The sequence below is a fragment of the Podarcis raffonei genome, chromosome 12, assembly GCF_027172205.1.
Source record: "Podarcis raffonei isolate rPodRaf1 chromosome 12, rPodRaf1.pri, whole genome shotgun sequence".
NCBI classification, from domain to species: domain Eukaryota; kingdom Metazoa; phylum Chordata; class Lepidosauria; order Squamata; family Lacertidae; genus Podarcis; species Podarcis raffonei.
The window spans coordinates 42,390,375-42,408,163 of NC_070613.1; the positions used below are offsets into that span (position 1 = coordinate 42,390,375).

General features: G+C 42.4%; 1 protein-coding gene across 5 annotated transcripts in view; it reads right to left on the reverse strand.

Moving 5' to 3' along the window:
• NEK10 (NIMA related kinase 10) overlaps positions 1-17,789 on the reverse strand; it is a 110,244-nt gene that overhangs the window by 74,727 nt on the left and 17,728 nt on the right. For all 5 annotated transcript variants that reach the window (XM_053410571.1, XM_053410572.1, XM_053410569.1 and 2 more), the window contains exons 6-16: positions 17,614-17,698; positions 16,406-16,447; positions 14,295-14,373; positions 13,851-13,918; positions 12,773-12,852; positions 10,449-10,535; positions 8,681-8,905; positions 7,445-7,584; positions 4,930-4,991; positions 3,569-3,646; positions 997-1,061 (exon numbers count right to left, since the gene is read on the reverse strand). In XM_053410571.1, coding sequence (XP_053266546.1) covers positions 997-1,061; positions 3,569-3,646; positions 4,930-4,991; positions 7,445-7,584; positions 8,681-8,905; positions 10,449-10,535; positions 12,773-12,852; positions 13,851-13,918; positions 14,295-14,373; positions 16,406-16,447; positions 17,614-17,698 — 1,011 coding nt within the window. The remainder of the gene's footprint in view (positions 1-996; positions 1,062-3,568; positions 3,647-4,929; positions 4,992-7,444; positions 7,585-8,680; positions 8,906-10,448; positions 10,536-12,772; positions 12,853-13,850; positions 13,919-14,294; positions 14,374-16,405; positions 16,448-17,613; positions 17,699-17,789) is intronic.

The window sequence follows — 17,789 nt, forward strand, 5'->3', positions numbered from 1 at the left end:
GGTACACTTCACTCCAAAAATAAATAGGAATTTCCTTGATCAGGTCCCAGAACAACAGGCATGTTATCTTCTTGTCAGACAAAAATATATCACCAAGGGCAACTGCTCCGTGATAAGGAGCATAAACAGGCAAGCAAATAAATTACAGTAGTCATTTTCTTCAGAGTCACTCATGTATTTGGTAGAAGCAACATCAACTTGTGAGTCAAAACCCAGACGCTGTTCCGGTACAATCGGTGTTTCTTCCCACAAAGGGGCTTAATCGTGAAACTGTACCATGAAGTCTAAGCAGTATATAATCAATAGTTTAGAAAAATGGGCATATCTGTCCCTATGTGCATATCTGCCATGGGAAGAACAGAGAGAGACTTTCCAGCCTTCTATTTGTTAGCCTATTAATGCTCTGGTTAATAATCTCTCCAGGCTTCTTGTCCACCCTAGTCAATCTTTAGGTTCAGCCATCATCCTCTGTCAGCTACAGCCCAGGATGTGCCATTTAATTCCAGTGCATTCTTAACTCCTCTCTTTTAATGATGATATTACTGTGGTCCTCAGAGTGAATGCATTCAACACCTCACATTTACAGTTCCCAGACATACTTCAAAGTCCCTCTTGCTGTACTTATTCTACTGTAAATCAGTTTCTAACAGCTTCAGTGACATTTGGCAATGTCTGAAATACAAATCCTTTAAAAAATATAAATGAGCAGATCAATGAAATGTTACTGCCCCCGACGCAGAGGTGCCAGAAATGTTTCTAGAGATCTCCGTGTGGCATCTGAGCTTTTGAACTGGACCTAAAACACAGTTACATTTTCTTTGCAGAGACATCTATGGACAACAATGTCATCCATCTCATTTTCAGTTCCCCCAGCTACAAAACAGTAAATCTAACTAAGACTTAAGCCTAATGCTAAGCATTAACCTGCAGGCTTTTTGTTGTAACTCAAGTGAACATTTTGAGAGCGTAATCTCTTCTAATATTAAATTTGCATACCTTTTGAAGAGATGTCTGTTCCTTTCCATACTGAAAAGGAATCGCAGGGCTCTGAAGGCATAGCACTGGAGAGAGGGAAATGAATACATTAAGGTAATTCTATGCAGAAGCATTACTGACCACATTTAGCTGCTTTTGCCTGAGAAGTCCATGCCTGTAGACTACTAAATCAGCAACTCCTTGTAGCCAAAGAATGGGGCCTAAAAGCCTGGTATCTTTCTGAAGTAACAGAAGCAGAAAAAAAATTATGCTGGAAATTAAAAAGACATCCATCTTCATTTCAATTTAGTATATCAACAGTAAGAACTGTTGCTGCTCTGCTAAAAATATGAATTTGTTGGCACTCCCAGACCTCTATTGGCATTTTAAATCCATGTTTAAAGCAAGCAGTACAAAAATGGCTAATCCCGTAAAAATGTCAGAATAATCAAACCAGCTTACTGGGTACATAGATTCAGGACCTTGCCTCAGTGACAAATTATTTAGGTGCCTCACTTAATAAAGTAAAGCGCAGAATTTGAGACTACTGTGATGCCTCATACATGTTCATATATTTCATTTGTTTTCTGCATTACATGGTAATGCATTTTTCAAAACGACTGGGACCATATATGCATGCTGTCACGCCCAGTTGCAGAATCTAGCATGTGGAGAAGCAGAAGGGGCTTCAATGTCATAAATAGCTCCTTGCCTCTCGCCGTGTCAAGGAGCCAGCCAGCAAACAAATCACACAGAGTAAATGAAGTTAACTCTTAATTAGAAGAAGCAAGGCCTGCTCAGGGGAGCCAGGCCTAATGAGAATGGTAACTCTTCTCAGTAGGTCTTGCCCCTATGAGGCAGTTGTGGGGAGTGAAGGTCCCTGTCTTCCCAAGGCTACCTAAATCTCCTTCTTCCCTGGGTCCTTCGCAAGCAACTGGAGACTCCGCCAACAGTTTCTGCTCCTTCTTCTTCATACCCCTCTCTCTCATATATATATAATATATATCTTTTACAATTTAGAATATTCATTTAAACAAGCTTAAAATATCAATGACTTCCCTTCCTCTCTCTCCATGATTCATTTTACATAGCATAAATCCCTGCATATTTTATATAACCTAAATAATTCAGTATTCCCTCACAGTGGTACCTTGGCTCTCGAATTTAAACCGTTCAACTCCTGGAACGGTTCGAAAACCAAGGTGCGGCTTCCAATTGGCTGCAGGAGCTTCCTGCATCCAATCAGAAGACGCAGAAGCCCCGTCGGACGTTCGGCTTCCCAAAAACATTCGCAAACCGGAACACTTACTTCCGGGTTTGCCACATTCGGGAGCCCATTTGTTCGACAACTAAGGCGTTCGACAACCAAGGTACCACCGTATTGCTTCCATCAAAACCTATTTACACTGTTGAATTTATCTTAATGCTGCCAACGTTTTCAAGTGTACACAATTTCCCTCCATATACTCAGTAAACATTTTCCAATCTTCTTTAAACGTAGGTTCTTCTTGTTCTCTTTTAGATCTGTCTAACTCTTCTGGTCCCGGGAGAGAGGGGAAGGGGAGCTTGCTGAAGGAGGAGGGGGAGACATCCTAGTTTCTTCAGCAGCCTGTCTCTTTGCCCTGCTCCTCTCCAGCCTCTGCTTCGGCCTCTAATTCTGGGTGGTTCTCTGCCACTAAGCCCTGTTACCTTTTCAGCTTCTGACACCTCCTCCTCCCAGTCTTCACCCTCTGACTACTCATCCTTCTCCCCCCACAACTCCCTGGGATCTGAGCCTTCTTCCCTTGCTGGCTTCCCAACTTGTGCCTCCCACCATTCCTCTGTGTCCAGCCAGCCCCTGCCACCCTGCTTTCCATAGATCATGCACTCCACCTACCTCCCCACGGCACAGCCCCATGGTTCTCCCCCACCACCCCCACTTTCGTCTGACCAGTTTGCTCCTCAAAATGCCAAACAGTTTTAGAAGTCTTAATGGTTGTACATGGAATCATAGAATTGCAGAGTTGGAAGGGACCATGAGGGTCATTCCCCTGCAATGTAGGAATCTTTGTGCCCAACATGGAGCGTCATGGCAAGCAAATCTGTCCAAAATGCATTCCCACGGCAGAATTTGGTTACACCTTGGTAGGGAGTTTTACAGGAAAAAAGGTAGAAAAATTCTGATGTACAGTGTCTTATGTTATTCTGTATCAGAGCATATATATGTGTGCGTGTCATATGGAGTTTTTAAAGCACGATGTATACTGTATGTTGTATTTTGTTATGCAGGAGTATCTAATTGCATTTAATAATAATAATAATAATAATAATAATAATAATAATAATAATAATATATTTATTTATTTATACCCCGCCCATCTGGCTGGGTTTTCCCAGCCACTCTCGGCGGCTCCCAGCTGAATATTAAAAACACAATACAGCATTAAACATTTAAAACTTCCCTAAACAGGGCTGCCTTCAGATGTCTTTTAAAAGTAAGATAGTTGCTCAATACGGAAGTTACCTTAAAGAAATACACAATCAACCACCATGTCTCGCTTTAAGTGCTCAGAGGTTTGCATAGAAAGTTGGAAATAAAGGAAAAAAAGATTACCTGTAATAAATTGGCTTTCACTACATTCCTTTGTTTATTAGGTAAAATCAGCTTTGCTATTGTGTAGACGCCATTTTCCTGAGAAAGCACACATTGAAGAATATACATTCAAAGAACAGTCAAATGTTAAACCATAACTTACACATTGTGGAATTAACGGCAAATGTTAAGTTCTTGTGAAGGAACCTCTCAAACTACTTAGTAGAAGTCAAGTCTGCAGGTCCTCAGTCGAGGAAGACATTATAGCAGTGGTTCCCAATTAGCTACATACTGCGGACTTTTCAAAGGCCAAGTCATGAACTCCCTACCTTTGAAAATTTCGATATCTGTGTGGTAGTTCTTGTTATGTGAATGGTGCCACAGACACCATTATGTGGGTTATGTGGACCCCCTGGGGTCCGCGGACCACCAATGGGGAACCACTGCTTTATGGTATTGATTTATTTGTACCGGTGCTTTTTCTTCTAGAAAAAACAGGTGCCGGTACTCACCATAAAGTTGTTATAGTAAGTGCCATACTTTTTAACAACAAAAAAGAGAGGTGCCAGTACTGTGTGCCCTTGAGTACCCCCTGGGGGGGAAACCCACTGATTTGTACATTTATATCTCGCCTTTGCTTCAAGGAGCGCCTATGGTTCTCCCCACTCTCTATCTTACGCAACCCAGTGAGGTAGGTCAGGCTGAGAGACTGTGACTGGCTGAGAGTCACCCAGTCAACTTCATGGCCAAGTAGGGATTTGAACCCTGGTCTCCCAGGTCCTAGTCTGACACTCTAACCACTACACCACACTTGCATGTTACAGGCCTCTGAGAAAGACAGATGGGAGCTTATTCTTCAAAGCATTTGTCCGTCTTACTGGGATTGAGTGTAACTGACCTCCCCCGTTTTCAGTTCACAAATTCTGCCTCCTGGATTTCCTTTTCCTGCTATTACTCATCCACAAAATACTCTTCAGCCCTGCCTGTTTGGTGCTGGTAACATCAAACTTATCCTAACTATATTTTTTAAGTCTTATTTTTTCAACCTTATTCCATTCTCAGCTTGGCTCTTATCATAGCAAACCCTGCCTTCTTCCAATTAACCCCCCTGGTTTCTTTTCGACTCTCTGCTCTCTTCTCAAATTTCCTACAAAGCATGGTAGCATCCCTTCTTTGAAAGTTAAATCAAAACCTTCTTCCTTACTTTTTTTTTCAAATTCCAAACATTTCTCATCTGTGCATGAGACACACACAATATCGAAGAACCAGTATCAACCAAGACATCTGCAAACAACTATTTTGCATCCACAACCAAATTAGAACACAATAAAAAATAGTAAGTAGAGATTAATAAGTATGTTAGGCAATCAAAAACCTCTTACTTGAACGACTTGGTGAGCGTTGGTATCATTCAGGACCAATTCAGTAATTGCAGCACAACAAGCTAAAAAAAATTGCCACAATTGTTTATCTTATATGGTTCTTGTGAAGTACGATCTATAATGAGGCTTCTACTACATACCGTATTTTTCCGTGTATAAGACTAGGTTATTTTCTTAAAATATTGTCCTAAAAAGTTGAGGTCATCTTACACACAGGTAGTGGAGAGGTGGGAAGGGCGATTGGTGGCTGCCGCGAGCAGGATACTGTCCGTGGTGTTTTTGCAGGTGATTGGTGGGTGCTGCAAGGTCTGCTGGCTATTGGCTGCTGCGGCAATAGGACGGGCGATTGGCGCTTGCTTTCGGCAAGAGTGCAGACAATTGGTGTCTTCGCCAATGTGCGTGTGATTGGCTGTTGTGTTCCTGATGGTGAGCGATTTTCGTCAACCCCCCTCCCCAATAAAAGCTCAACAAGTCTGGGCAATCTCCCCCCCCATTTTCTCTATTTGGAGTCCCAAAATAGAAGGGGCATCTTATACATGGGGGCATCTTATACACAGAAAAGTATGGTATATCTATTAGGCTGTATTCAATGAATTCATGCCAGTAGAAGCCAGGTAACAATTCCTACTAGTACAATGCAGCTTGCCCCCCACTGCACCCTCCCCAGATCTGCTCCAAAGGGTTGAGAGAATCCCCAGAACAGTTTGTAGTGGGAGAAGGAGAGGAGAGGCCATTCTGTCGGCGCAGAACAATCCTCCTTTTCCCAAGAACAATCTCATTTGTGCTACACGGAATGCAACTCGCTGTTCGCAGAAAGAAGCAAGTTTGCTTTTTCAGCTTTTAAGTGGAAATGTAAATCACAGCACAGGAACACTTGTGCCTTACATTCAGGAGTAAGGTTTTTCCTTTTAAAGAAAAAGCTTGCAGGCAACAAATGCAAAGTTGCAAACTTCCACTTGGCACAAACATGCTTATTAAGGGGTATGACTGGAGAGCAGCTCTCCACTGAGGGCACCTTTAGTTACAATCCCAGATTTACCTCTGTGCGATGTCTGAAATGGATCCCATGAAAGAACAAATTTCACAAATTTATTGACAGCTGCACAAATTGTGATAGCTAGGAAGTGGAAGGGGCAAGCAGAATATAAAATGGAATAATGGTATAAAGAGGTGTGGGATATAGCTATTAATGATAAATTAACATGGGCCATTAAGGTAAGACGTGCAGGATAAATGATTTTGAGGCAATATGGAGGGTGTTTGTAGAATCTGTACTGTTAAAATGGAAAGAGGTCAAAACCATCGCAAGAGGTGTTGAAATTTTGGGAAGTTGGATAGTTACAATAGAATGGTCTCGGCAGTGGGGTGCACATTTTTATTCATGATTATTACTTTGCCAAAAGAAAAAAGAAATAAAATAAAAACCTAAAAAAAAGAACAAATTATAGTTTACTCTCAATAAACCTACTGAGTACTAGGCGAACTTGAAAATCAATCAGAAGCATGGGAATTTCTCCCTTCGCCTATTACAGCTGAAGAAACTGTAAAAATGTGTACTTTTGAATTCAGTTTAAGGGGGGTGGGTCACGGATCTGGGCAGTGTTGTGCATAAGAAAGCAGCTGAGATCTCACAAGGTGTTTAGCTCATCATGAGTAACAGAACTGAGCTCACAGTGCCCCTGGGAGTCCATGCTACGGTCACTGAGACCAGCTCCCAACCTGATGGTATTGTTCTTCAACGTGTTCTTTCCTTAACTTTAAGTATTATTATTCCTTCAAGTACCAAACCTAACAGCCGCATGTGTATCAGACGGGCAGTGAAACAGGACTGTCCGCAGATGAAGCAGTGGCTTCTGCAAACTTGAGTGGCTGCACAGGGATACAGAAAATATTAGTTTGTGAAATAAAACGTATGGGTGGGGTGCTGAGCCAAAATGTCCTGAGCAAAACTGAGCAGGCTAGCAGTCTCCAGGAGCCATTGTAAGTCGAGGGTAGCCAAAAGTCTGTTGAAAGTGGGGGGAAGCTGTGGGGGTAGGTAAAATCCACCTGCTTTGAGCCCCTAACCCAGGCATAGCCAAACTCCGGCCCTCCAGAGGTTTGGGACTACAATTCCCATCATCCCTAGCTAACAGGCCCAGTGGTCAGGGTTAGGGAATTGTAGTCCCAAACATCTGGAGGGCCGGAGTTTGCCTATGCCTGCCCTAACCAGTTATGGAATCCTGGGGAGAGAATTTTAAAACTTCCTGTCATACTCTATGGGGTTTTTCCTTTTTCCTCCCACCTTCCTGAAACCTTGCCCCATTGTGCTATAGAAGGCAACAAGACCTGAGAGCTTTAATATTCTTTTTCCTCCTATAATATCCCTCCTCCCACAAACCGCAAATGGTGAGGGCATGGAGCCCTCAACAGAAAACCTACTGTGGGCTAATAGTTCGATCTCTGCAAAGCTTTTTGCTCAGGCATCGGTTATTGCATTGAGTGCAAATCATCTCTGGGCAATTCATAATGTATGCACCTGCTTGAAGGGAAAAAGTATTTTCTTGTATCTCATGAGGGCTTAAATCTTCCGAGAAGCGAAGCTGCTGGATTCTCCCTGCTGCGTTCGCACTGGATAAACTCCCGATGGAAGAACGATCTGAAAATAGATTTCGCTCCCTGGGAAAGCAAAAAAACACAATGCAGTGAAGCCTTTAGCTATATCTATCAACCAGCTGATAATAAGAATTTATTTACTTTTGAATTAAGAACATCGATGCTCTATATATCCTTGAGCAGCATGCTGAAACTCATAAGCTAGGAATAACAGCTCAAGTGTGTTATAGAAATGGGATAAATAAAGCTTTTGGCCAGGTATTTTTAGGCCATTAGATAGCACTGGAAGCAATATATGAATAATTATTGGTTGTTAACAGGGGTGCTAACTTGAATAAACTATTGGGGGGGCAGGTCTCCTGCCTAATTGATCACATGACACAGTGCACACATACCATTTGAATGGCAATGCCCATCAACTATGGGGGGGCTCAAATATTTTATTGGGGGGAGCGACGGGACCTCAGCCCCTAGGAGCTGGCTCCTAAGGTTTCTATATTATAGAGAGTGTTTTTTTAAATAAAAAAGAACCTTCAAGAACATAAGAAGAGTCCTGCTGGATTAGGCAAAAAACCCACATAGTTCAGCATCCTGACATCTGCAAGCAGGACCTAAATGCTTTTCAAATATTTCCTCCTCTTTATTATTATTATTAAAGCAAAAGAAAGATAAAAACATGAACTTGCAATTCTCAAAAAGCTAAGCTCCAAGTTTACAAGGAAGATGTGGTTAGAGGATCTCTATTCACATGTTCAACATATCGGAAGGGAATCGTTGCAGGTTTACTTCAGTGTAAGTTCTGCAGTGAGTTCACCCATGGTGGATTTCAGCACCGTGCTTCAAAAAAGCCGCCGCCGCCAATCCATTGTTTATCCAGCAACCGCTACACATTTTGAAAGTCACATCTCACATTCTTATGACTTTGCACTCAGAGAATTCTTCCAATAGAGCCATATTACTAGAAATCAAAGCCTTGCCTTGGTGGCTATCAATTTCCATATACATTTGAGCAGACAGTCCCGCTCTGGCAATAAATGTTATATTTAAAAATATAACTGCAGTCGAGGTGGAAATACAAAGCACTTTTTTCTTTTTCTCTTTTTGAAAATTCAGAAATTGCCTATGGGCAGCCTCATTCCCGATGACCTCAGAAACCTACCCTTGTAAAATATGCAGGAGTTGCTTGATACCGCCCCAAATACGAATTTCCACACTGGTATCAGGATCTTCGCAAACCTGGACTAGAATCCAGACTACACTCCACAGAAGCTTTAAGTGATCTGAGTGGAGCAAACTGAGTAGGATGGGGACACCTTCATACAATTTGACTTGCTCTTTGACATGAGATTCTACACAGAGAAGGCGGAGCAACTCGGCTGTCAGCCTGCAAGGAAACCAAGAAATCATCATCATCCAAACAGTTAAAACTCATGTCTGCCTGTTAAATTATCCAGATAATTGAATAGCCCTGCAATTATCCATTGTGACACAAGAAAGTTACAAAAAGTGCCCCCTAGGTTGCTATAAACAATACAGTGGTACCTCAGGTTAAGGTGATGTGACATAATTTTGAGCGCATGCGCGAGCGGCAAGACCCGGAAGTAACGCGCTCCATTACTTCCGGGTCGCCGTGGAGCGTAACCTGAAAACACTCAACCTGAAGCATATTCAACCCGAGGTATGACTGTAAAGGGAAGTTTTTTAAAAAAAATGTTTAATGTTTTATTATGTTTTCCTACATGTTGGAATCCGCCCAAAGTGGCTGCAGCAACCCAGTCAGATGGGCAGAGTATAAGTAATAAAATTATTATTATGGAGTAGGATGTCTCTATTTTTATCAGTGAAATGTTGGGGAGTATGCAGTTATGCGACCCCTGAGCCAAGGAGATAAGTAACTATAGAACCTTTGGAAGACATGAAGGCAACCCCGTATAGGGAAGGGTTTTTTTAATGCTTTGGGTTTTTTATGTGTTGGAAGCTGGTCAGAGTGGCTGGGGCAACCCAGTCAGCTGGGTAGGGTATAATTATCATTATCATCATCATCACCATTACTGATGATGATGAAATGAGACATCGCTATTTACAGTACACTGGAGAAATGCTGGCAGATATGGGTGTTGCACCTTCATTATACACCTTTAGGCGCCAGGCAAAAATGTTCCTTTTTAACCAGGCCTTTGGTTGACCTGATGGACATCCTATACCCTTTTAAAATGTGGCTCTTTTTGGGGGGGGTGTTATTGGGTTATTGTTTTTATTTTGATCCTATATATTGTCATCTTTTCTGTGAACCGCCCTGAAACCTCCGGATATAGGGCGGTATATAAATTCAATCAATCAATCAATCAAACAAACAAACAAACAAACAAATAATGTGTAGTGTGTGAGAGCAGGGAGATTGGGTTAGCAATGCCCAAATTTACCTTGTCCAAAATAATTCAGCCCTTGAAAAGGGTTAGCCATACCTGGCCATGGTGTATTAAATCTTAGGGTGCTTTTACATGCAAGATGCAACTGATCTTTCTCTCAAGCTATTTCTGGGACCCTTTATTAGTTGTTCATTTGGGGGGGGGCAGGAGGCATTTGTAATACGAATGAGCTTTCTAAGCCGACCAAGTGAGCTTGAGCGAGATATAGGAATTCACCCAAAGAATGCAAAAGCCTGGGATCATTAAGCATGGAGAAGCATGCACTGGCCTTGTAAGCACAAATTCCAATCAACCTTTGCATTACTTCAGTTTCAGAATTACTATCCCTCTCTACTGAGAAAACTGTCTTCCTTAAAAAAATGCCATATTTGGAAATCTCATATTTTCTACTTTACAAGTAGAAAGCATATGGTTGGAGAAAGAGAATGGTTAGCATAAGCTAAGTGACTGGAAACCCTGAACAGAAAAAGAAGGGCTGAAATTAATTCTGCATCCTACCTTTTAGAAAGCAAGTCATATTCATGCAATATCACCAACAAATTCTCCACAACATTGAGCTCGCTTATTTTCTCTCGGCATCCGGGACTAAAATGGAAAATGATGAACGTGTTATTTTTTTCAGTTGCAGTGTGATAGCATATCATTCATTTCTATGAATGGACATTTCCTGCGGTATGAGAATTAACCCTATGTATAGAATTTGAACCTTGCCATCATTTAAATGAATGCAAGTCTCAGTTATAAACATAAAAACATAATAGTAATAAGAATAAGAATTTGCATGCAATCAACCCTCAAAATCAGCCCAAAGAAAATAAGTCTCACCCTGTTTCCCGAGATGGCAGTGTTGGCATTTGGAAAAGAAATATTTTATATAATTCTTGTCTAGCTACTCTAGTCATGGTCCTGCCATTCAAACACAGTGCATCTGGTGGTATTGTTAAAAGTGGGCTCTCAGCCACTCCTAGGGCTCAGGTTTTAAAATGTTAACACCTCCAACCATGAATTGTGCTCCAAGGGTAAAAGAAATCCAATACACATTCCGGAGAATTGAGATAATGGCGCCCCTTTTATTACATCAGCATCCAACCCCAGGTAATTGTAACAACCAATTACTGCTGCTGGAAAGATTTTGCATTCCATTGCAATCTAGCTCCAACTTCTATAGACGGTTTGCATTCTCTCCTTTACACCCATGATCTACAAATCAAGAATCACACAATAATAAATGTGTGACCTGAAACAGCATACATAGTTTACGGAACGGAAAGCAAAAGTGTAAACACAGCCAATATTAGGAGGAGGCGAAACTCAGGCCCAGGGTCCATATACAGTCCCTCCAGACCAGGGGTCGGCAAGGTTTACCTCGCCTGGGCTGGTTCACTCCAGCAGAGATCCCTCTGTGGGCTGGATTGCACGCGCATGTGAGCGCACGCACACGCAATTTCCGGCGTCTGCGCAGACGTGATTTCCGGCATCTGCGTCTGTGCAGACATGATTTTCGTCATCTGAAATGCACCGACACGATTTCCGGTGCCACAGAAGTGAGTTCCCGCACCACACCGGTTTAGCGCAGCGTGCGGGGACTCACCGAGCGGGCAGCTCAGTTTGGGGGCAGCTCCTGGGCCGGTTAAACGACCCCCATGGGCCGCTTGTGGCCCGTAGGCCTCAGGTTGCCTACCCCTGCTCCAGACCTCTCTGTTCAGCCCTCAGGACAATGCCCAGGGCACACACACCTAGACAGTGCCAGATTTATGTATAAGATAAACAAGCTATAGCTGAGGGCCCCACTCTCTTGAGGGCCCCAAAAAAACTTAAAGGGGGGAAAAACTGGATGTACAATTCCAAAATATAAGATAAAAAACAAATAAAATAAAACCTACATACAGCAACAGAGTTTTGTGTTGTATAGGCTTCTATGATGTAGCTTCTATGCTAGCCTGCTCCCTAAAATATCACTGGTTTGTTCGTTTCTATATATAGGGTGCCTACATTCTGCATGGACTGGTTGCATGGCAACATGTGCAAATGGCTTCAGATACCTATTAGGTCCATAAATTACCATATACAGTGGTACCTCAGGTTAAGTACTTAATTCATTCTGGAGGTCTGTTTTTAACCTGAAACTGTTCTTAACCTGAAGCACCACTTTAGCTAATGGGGCCTCCCACTGCCGCCGCACGATTTCTGTTCTCACCCTGAAGCAAAGTTCTTAACCTGAGGTACTATTTCTGGGTTAGCGTAACCTGAAGTGTATGTAACCCAAGGTACCACTGTAGCATATATTCAACACAAAAAACAGTGACAATTTGTTGTTAACAAAGGACAGCTGGACATATAAAGGGCCCCACTACCTTCAGTAGCTTAGGGCCTCATCAAACCTAAATCTGGCCCTGCTCCCAGATCATTCCCCTCACAGGTCTTGCTCTGCCTTCTGTTCTAGCAATTTTATAAAAGTGGAATACGTCCTTGAACTGTGATAAATCACTTTTGCTTGCATGGATATTGAGTAGCGGGTGTCTGGCCATACCCACTGCTAGTTGCTGGGCCATCCCCACTTGGCCCACACCCACTACTGATTCGTAGTCCCTAGAAAGTTGTCCATGATGCAATGTGGTCTTCAGGCTTAAAAAGAAGTCCCCCACATCTGACCTATAACTTAACGTTTGCAAGATAAGGGGAATAAACCTTGACTGTCAATATTTTGCTCTTGTTGAACTTGAATGATTCATTCCCCCCACCCCACCCCACCCAAAAAGAAAAAAAGCTGAGGTAAAATCAAATGCAAGGGACAAATCCAAGCACACTAGACTGAAGCTTACCTTTCTGCCAAGCTAGTGAGGGCAAGCAATGCACCTAGCAGGACGTTGTTTTCTCTTGCTCCAAGTAAGTTGATCAGAGTCTGCAAAAATAATTGTTAGACAATTATAAGACAGGCAAAATGCTTGTTTAGCCGTAATAACAAACACTACTTTAAAGAAAAAGGGGGGGGAGATGCAGTTTACTTATCACATTTTTTAGATTGTAAGCCTGAGGGACTCTTGATTTGAAAGCTGCTCTGGGCACTGGCAGAGGAAGAGGCGTGCGGGGGGAGCGCACCGCCCCCGGCAGCGCGATCCCAGTGGGGTGCCATCATGGTTGCTCCCCCACCCGCGCTGGGCGCCACACCCCCAGGATGTGTGCCATGCGCCAGCCCCATCCCTGCCTGCTCTCCGTAACTGGCTCTAGGAGCCTTTTTTGGCCAAAGAGCAGGGCCAAAATCCTTTACGTAAATACTGCATTTTTCGCTCTATAAGATGCACCAGACCACAAGACTCACCTAGTTTTTGGAGGAGGAAAACAAGAAAAAATAATAATTCGGAATCTGAGAAGCCAGAACAGCAAGAGCGATCGCTGCGAAGTGAAAGCAGCAATTCTTCTTGCTGTTCTGGCTTCTGGGATAGCTGCGCAGCCTGCATTCGCTCCGTAAGACACACACACATTTCCCCTTACTTTTTAGGAGGGAAAAAGTGAGTCTTATAGAGCAAAAAATACGGTAAATAAAAAACCGCTTCTTGTTATCTCTGTCTATCAGGAATAAGTTCTGATGTCTTCTCAGAGTGCCAACAAAAGTAAAATGTCAACGTGATTTGGGTTTACATTTGTAAATGCCAAGGTTGGTTGTCTGGTGATTTAGGAGCCAGGGTCTAGGGGCAGAAAAGGGATGGATAGGAGCCAATAATTTGAATCTGCATCTTGTTAAGGCGCTCTCTTGGTCAACCAGCCACTTAACTGATTCACTGCTTTGAACGATGACAATCTAAAATTGCACAGCAACAATCAGAAGGAATTTTGTGCCATTTTAAGGACACAAAACAGCCATTAGAAACCCTGATGACGTAGAAGTGGTTGTCCACTTACTTTATGTGCTCCACTGGCTGTTACCCATTCTCTTTGATCTTTAACAGCCGAAAGTTTTTGAAAAATATCTGCAAAGAGAATTAACCAGAAAAGTTTTATCACGGGGTGGGGAGGCAGAGGGGGTGGAAGAGGACAGCTTCTACAAAGCAACTTTCCTTCAAAAGTTAATAGATTCTGCGACATGATTAAAAAATTACACAGCAAAATAAGTGATGCCTTGAAAATAAAGAATTGCAATCGTATCAGAACAAGAGCCAGTTTTTAGATCTGCTTATTCGTTGTTACTTCCTGTTTGACTGCAACAGCTTAGCACTACATTTGTAGAACATTTTGACAAGCATTTATTTCATATACACATCCCCACTTCAACCTAGAAGAAATATAATCAGAAGAGAAGAGATATAACCACAGGAGATATATAATTGATGTATAACTAGCACTTACATGTCATGTTGACCAATTTGTCTATATTATGATGCTCTTCTCCATAGCAAAGGTAGTCATTTGCTACTGTTTCCATATACTGTAGGTGGGGGGAACAACATTGTAAAATTGTTAGTGGAAAGTTACATGGATCTAAATTAAATAGCAAAGTGCATCCATGAGACCAGCAGATGGCAAACTTGTACCACAATTCACTGCAGACAGTTATCACAAAAAATAAACACACTATTCTGGAAATAGAACAAAGTTACTACAAGAGGGCTTTTTCATGCAAGAAGCTGTAGGTTCCAGCTATGGTTTCTTGGATATATGTTTGTTAACTGGGAAAGGGCTGCAGCTTGGTGGCTGGGCACACGCTCCACATAGAAAAGGTCCGAGGTTTCATTCCTGACACTCTCAGGTACGGCTAGGAAAATACACTTCTGTGAAGCATTGGAGAGTTGCTGCTCTCAGTGTAGGCCACGGGTGGGGTATCTATAGTCCTCAAAAAGCTGCAGTCCAGCAACATCTCTGCATATAGAAAACGTGTCAAGACACCTCTTTTTAATTTAGTCTATACACTTAAAAAAAAAAACTGAGTTGCTATTTGTTTTTGTTTGTTTGTTTGTTTTAAGCAGTGCTTTGTGGGAGTTTTTCAGACGTTGCTTTTATTATTTTCTCCTTTTTGTGTGTGTATAATAATTGTTATTAGTTTTCAATTACAATAAAAGCCTCATCACAATACCAAATTATAATGCAATTAATATTATTGCCAAGTGTTTAGAGGCCAAATTATATTATATTATTTTGTTGGGCTAGAATTGGTGATTTGATAATTTACTTTAACTCTGCAATCCAAAAACTTATAAATTCCAATTACTCACCAGTCAGAATAACAAACTCTCATACCGCAGCTGCAATTTTAATGACTTCCATTTGCATTAACACATAAAATAATGCTTTTATTATTTTTGACCTGTGGTAAACTGCCTTGGTGATTTACAGAAAGGCTCTCTCTCCCCCCCCCCCCGCCCTGTGTGTGTGTGTGTGTGTGTGTGTGCGTGCGTGTGTGTAAAACACCTGCAGAGCCATAGGTTCCCCACTGCTGACGTGGACAATATTTAATATGGGCCAATAGCCTGACTCAATATAAGGAAACCACCATGAACATGCAGGCTGGGGATGGCTCCCAAGTTCTTCTATGGCAGCCAGCATCACCCCCAAAGCTACACATCCTATTATGGTCCATAAAGAAAAAGCTCCTGCTACAAGCTACTTCATGGGGCTTTGCCAAGGCATAAGCACATGGTAGCAGCAGTAGTCACTGCCCCAATTCTGAGGAGTTAATCCCACTCCTGGTATAATCAGTAGCTTCCTCTCAGCCTACGTACATTAAAACTGCAAGTAGCTGTAGTGTTCCATTAGAAGAAGTCCAAAAATAATCGTAGGTAATGCTTTCTTTCAATGGCACCAACCAAAACGTCACGAAAGTAGTGAGCAAGCTTTCGTATTCAGCAGAACTCTTCTTCAGGCTGGATGTGGGATATGATGCATAAATAAAAAGGCACAGGGATCTCATTCACTCAAAACTTGCTCACTATTTCTGACTGGTCCTGGTAAAGATAGTATCCTGAGGTTTCTTATGTACATTGCACTGTTATTAACGTGAGAAGAGAGAGGGGGGGGGATGTCCATTTTTAAAAGGCATTTATTTAGCGAAACCCACAAACACCACTGTGCTGACCGGACCCTACTCAAAATGAAATACTTCATTAGTTGTGTGCACTTTCTCATTCTGGCCAGAAGAAGTCCAATTTGACAAGCCAGATGGCCCCGCTGAGCAGATTAATTCTGATCTCTCACCGAGGCATACGCCCTTTTCACGGAAGCCAGCCAATTCAGAGTCTAATCAAATTATATAGGACGGTCACTTCTGCAATTCAGTCAAGCTGCAACCAACATTGCCTTATGGTCCCGTGGAAATGGAAATGTGTGTGTTTAGTGTTTATCACATGTGTTTAGTGTTTATAGTTTCACCTTCCAAGAGGGAAAGCCGTTTTGCAATAACTTCCGTCCTTACCTTTGGCAAACTTAACGGGCAACAAAACACAGTGAAAGGCAGAGATGGTTACCTGTGCTAAGGCGTTGATCCCACCCAGGTTGTGGAGTGCCTCCTATACAAGAGGGGAGGAAAAAGCAAAGCAAGTACAGTATGTCAAAATTCCAGAAGATTCCTAGCAGCCTGCTCCCAACCAACTACCGATATTAAATTCAAAGTCCCCTGGATTCAGCATGGCAGAAGGTATGCTTAGGATTGCAGTGCCTTAGAAAGTCAACTAGCAGGTAATAAAGGTAAAGGTAAAAGACCCCTAGATGGTTAAGTCCAGTCAAAGGTGACTATAGGGTTGTGGCGCTCATCTCGCTTTCTGGCCGACAGAGCCAGCGTTTGTCCACAGACAGCTTTCCAAGTCATGTGGCCAGCATTACTAAACCGCTTCTGGAGCAATAAGACACCATGACAGAAACCAGAGACCGTGGAAACACCATTTACCTTCCCGCTACAGCGGTACCTCTTTAGCTACTTGCACTGGAGTGCTTTTAAATTGCTAGGTAGGCAGGAGCTGGGACAGAGCAACGGGAGCTCACTTCATCACCAGGATTCGAACAACCAACCTTCTGATCAGCAAGCCCAAGAGGCTCAGTGGTTTAGGCCACAGTGCCACCCGCGTCCCAACTAGCAGCTCAAAGCCGGACATGCAAGTTTATAAAGGGCCCCTCCAGACCCCCTTTTTATTGCTCGTTCTTGACGATGTGTGATCTCTGTATTGGGATAGTTATACACAATTCCACTTTCAATACTGTTTGCACCTGAAAAGGTTTTGGGGCAGACATACCACCTCCTCTCCAATCAGTGCATGTCCTGTCACTTCCTGCTGTTATTCTGCAACATTTTAGGCCACAAATGTTGCAGTTTATTTTCTGTCCCGCTTTTGTTGCAAGAGTGCCCCCTCTAGATGGCGATAATGCAATAACACTGGGGGAGCACAGCAGAACAGCTAAAAAGGTGGAATGATTTGTGGACGGTCCAGTACAAATCCATCATTAATGTACTATAACTGCACGTTGCAGGATACACCCACACAAAACACAAAACCCAGTCTGGAGGAGCTCTAAGATAGGGGGTTGCTAACTATATTTGGTAAATGTTGTTTGCAAAGTCGCTAGTACAGCATCAGCTGACCAAGTCTACTAAATCAATGCTGCACTAATATCTAAGCAGCCACTTTTAGCATCATGTTCCTATTTTATGTTTCAAGGAGGTGACCATGGGCAAACTAACCTGATAGCACTGGTCTCTCATTAATAATCTTATGCAAATTAAAACTCTCAGAAAGTGGATAGATGATGCTCGGTTAGCCCACTCCCTGCAACAAACAGGTAAAAAGAATGCATTAATAAGTTGGTCCAATTAAGCTACATCAGCAAGCAAACACAAGATTGAAAATCTAAATAAAG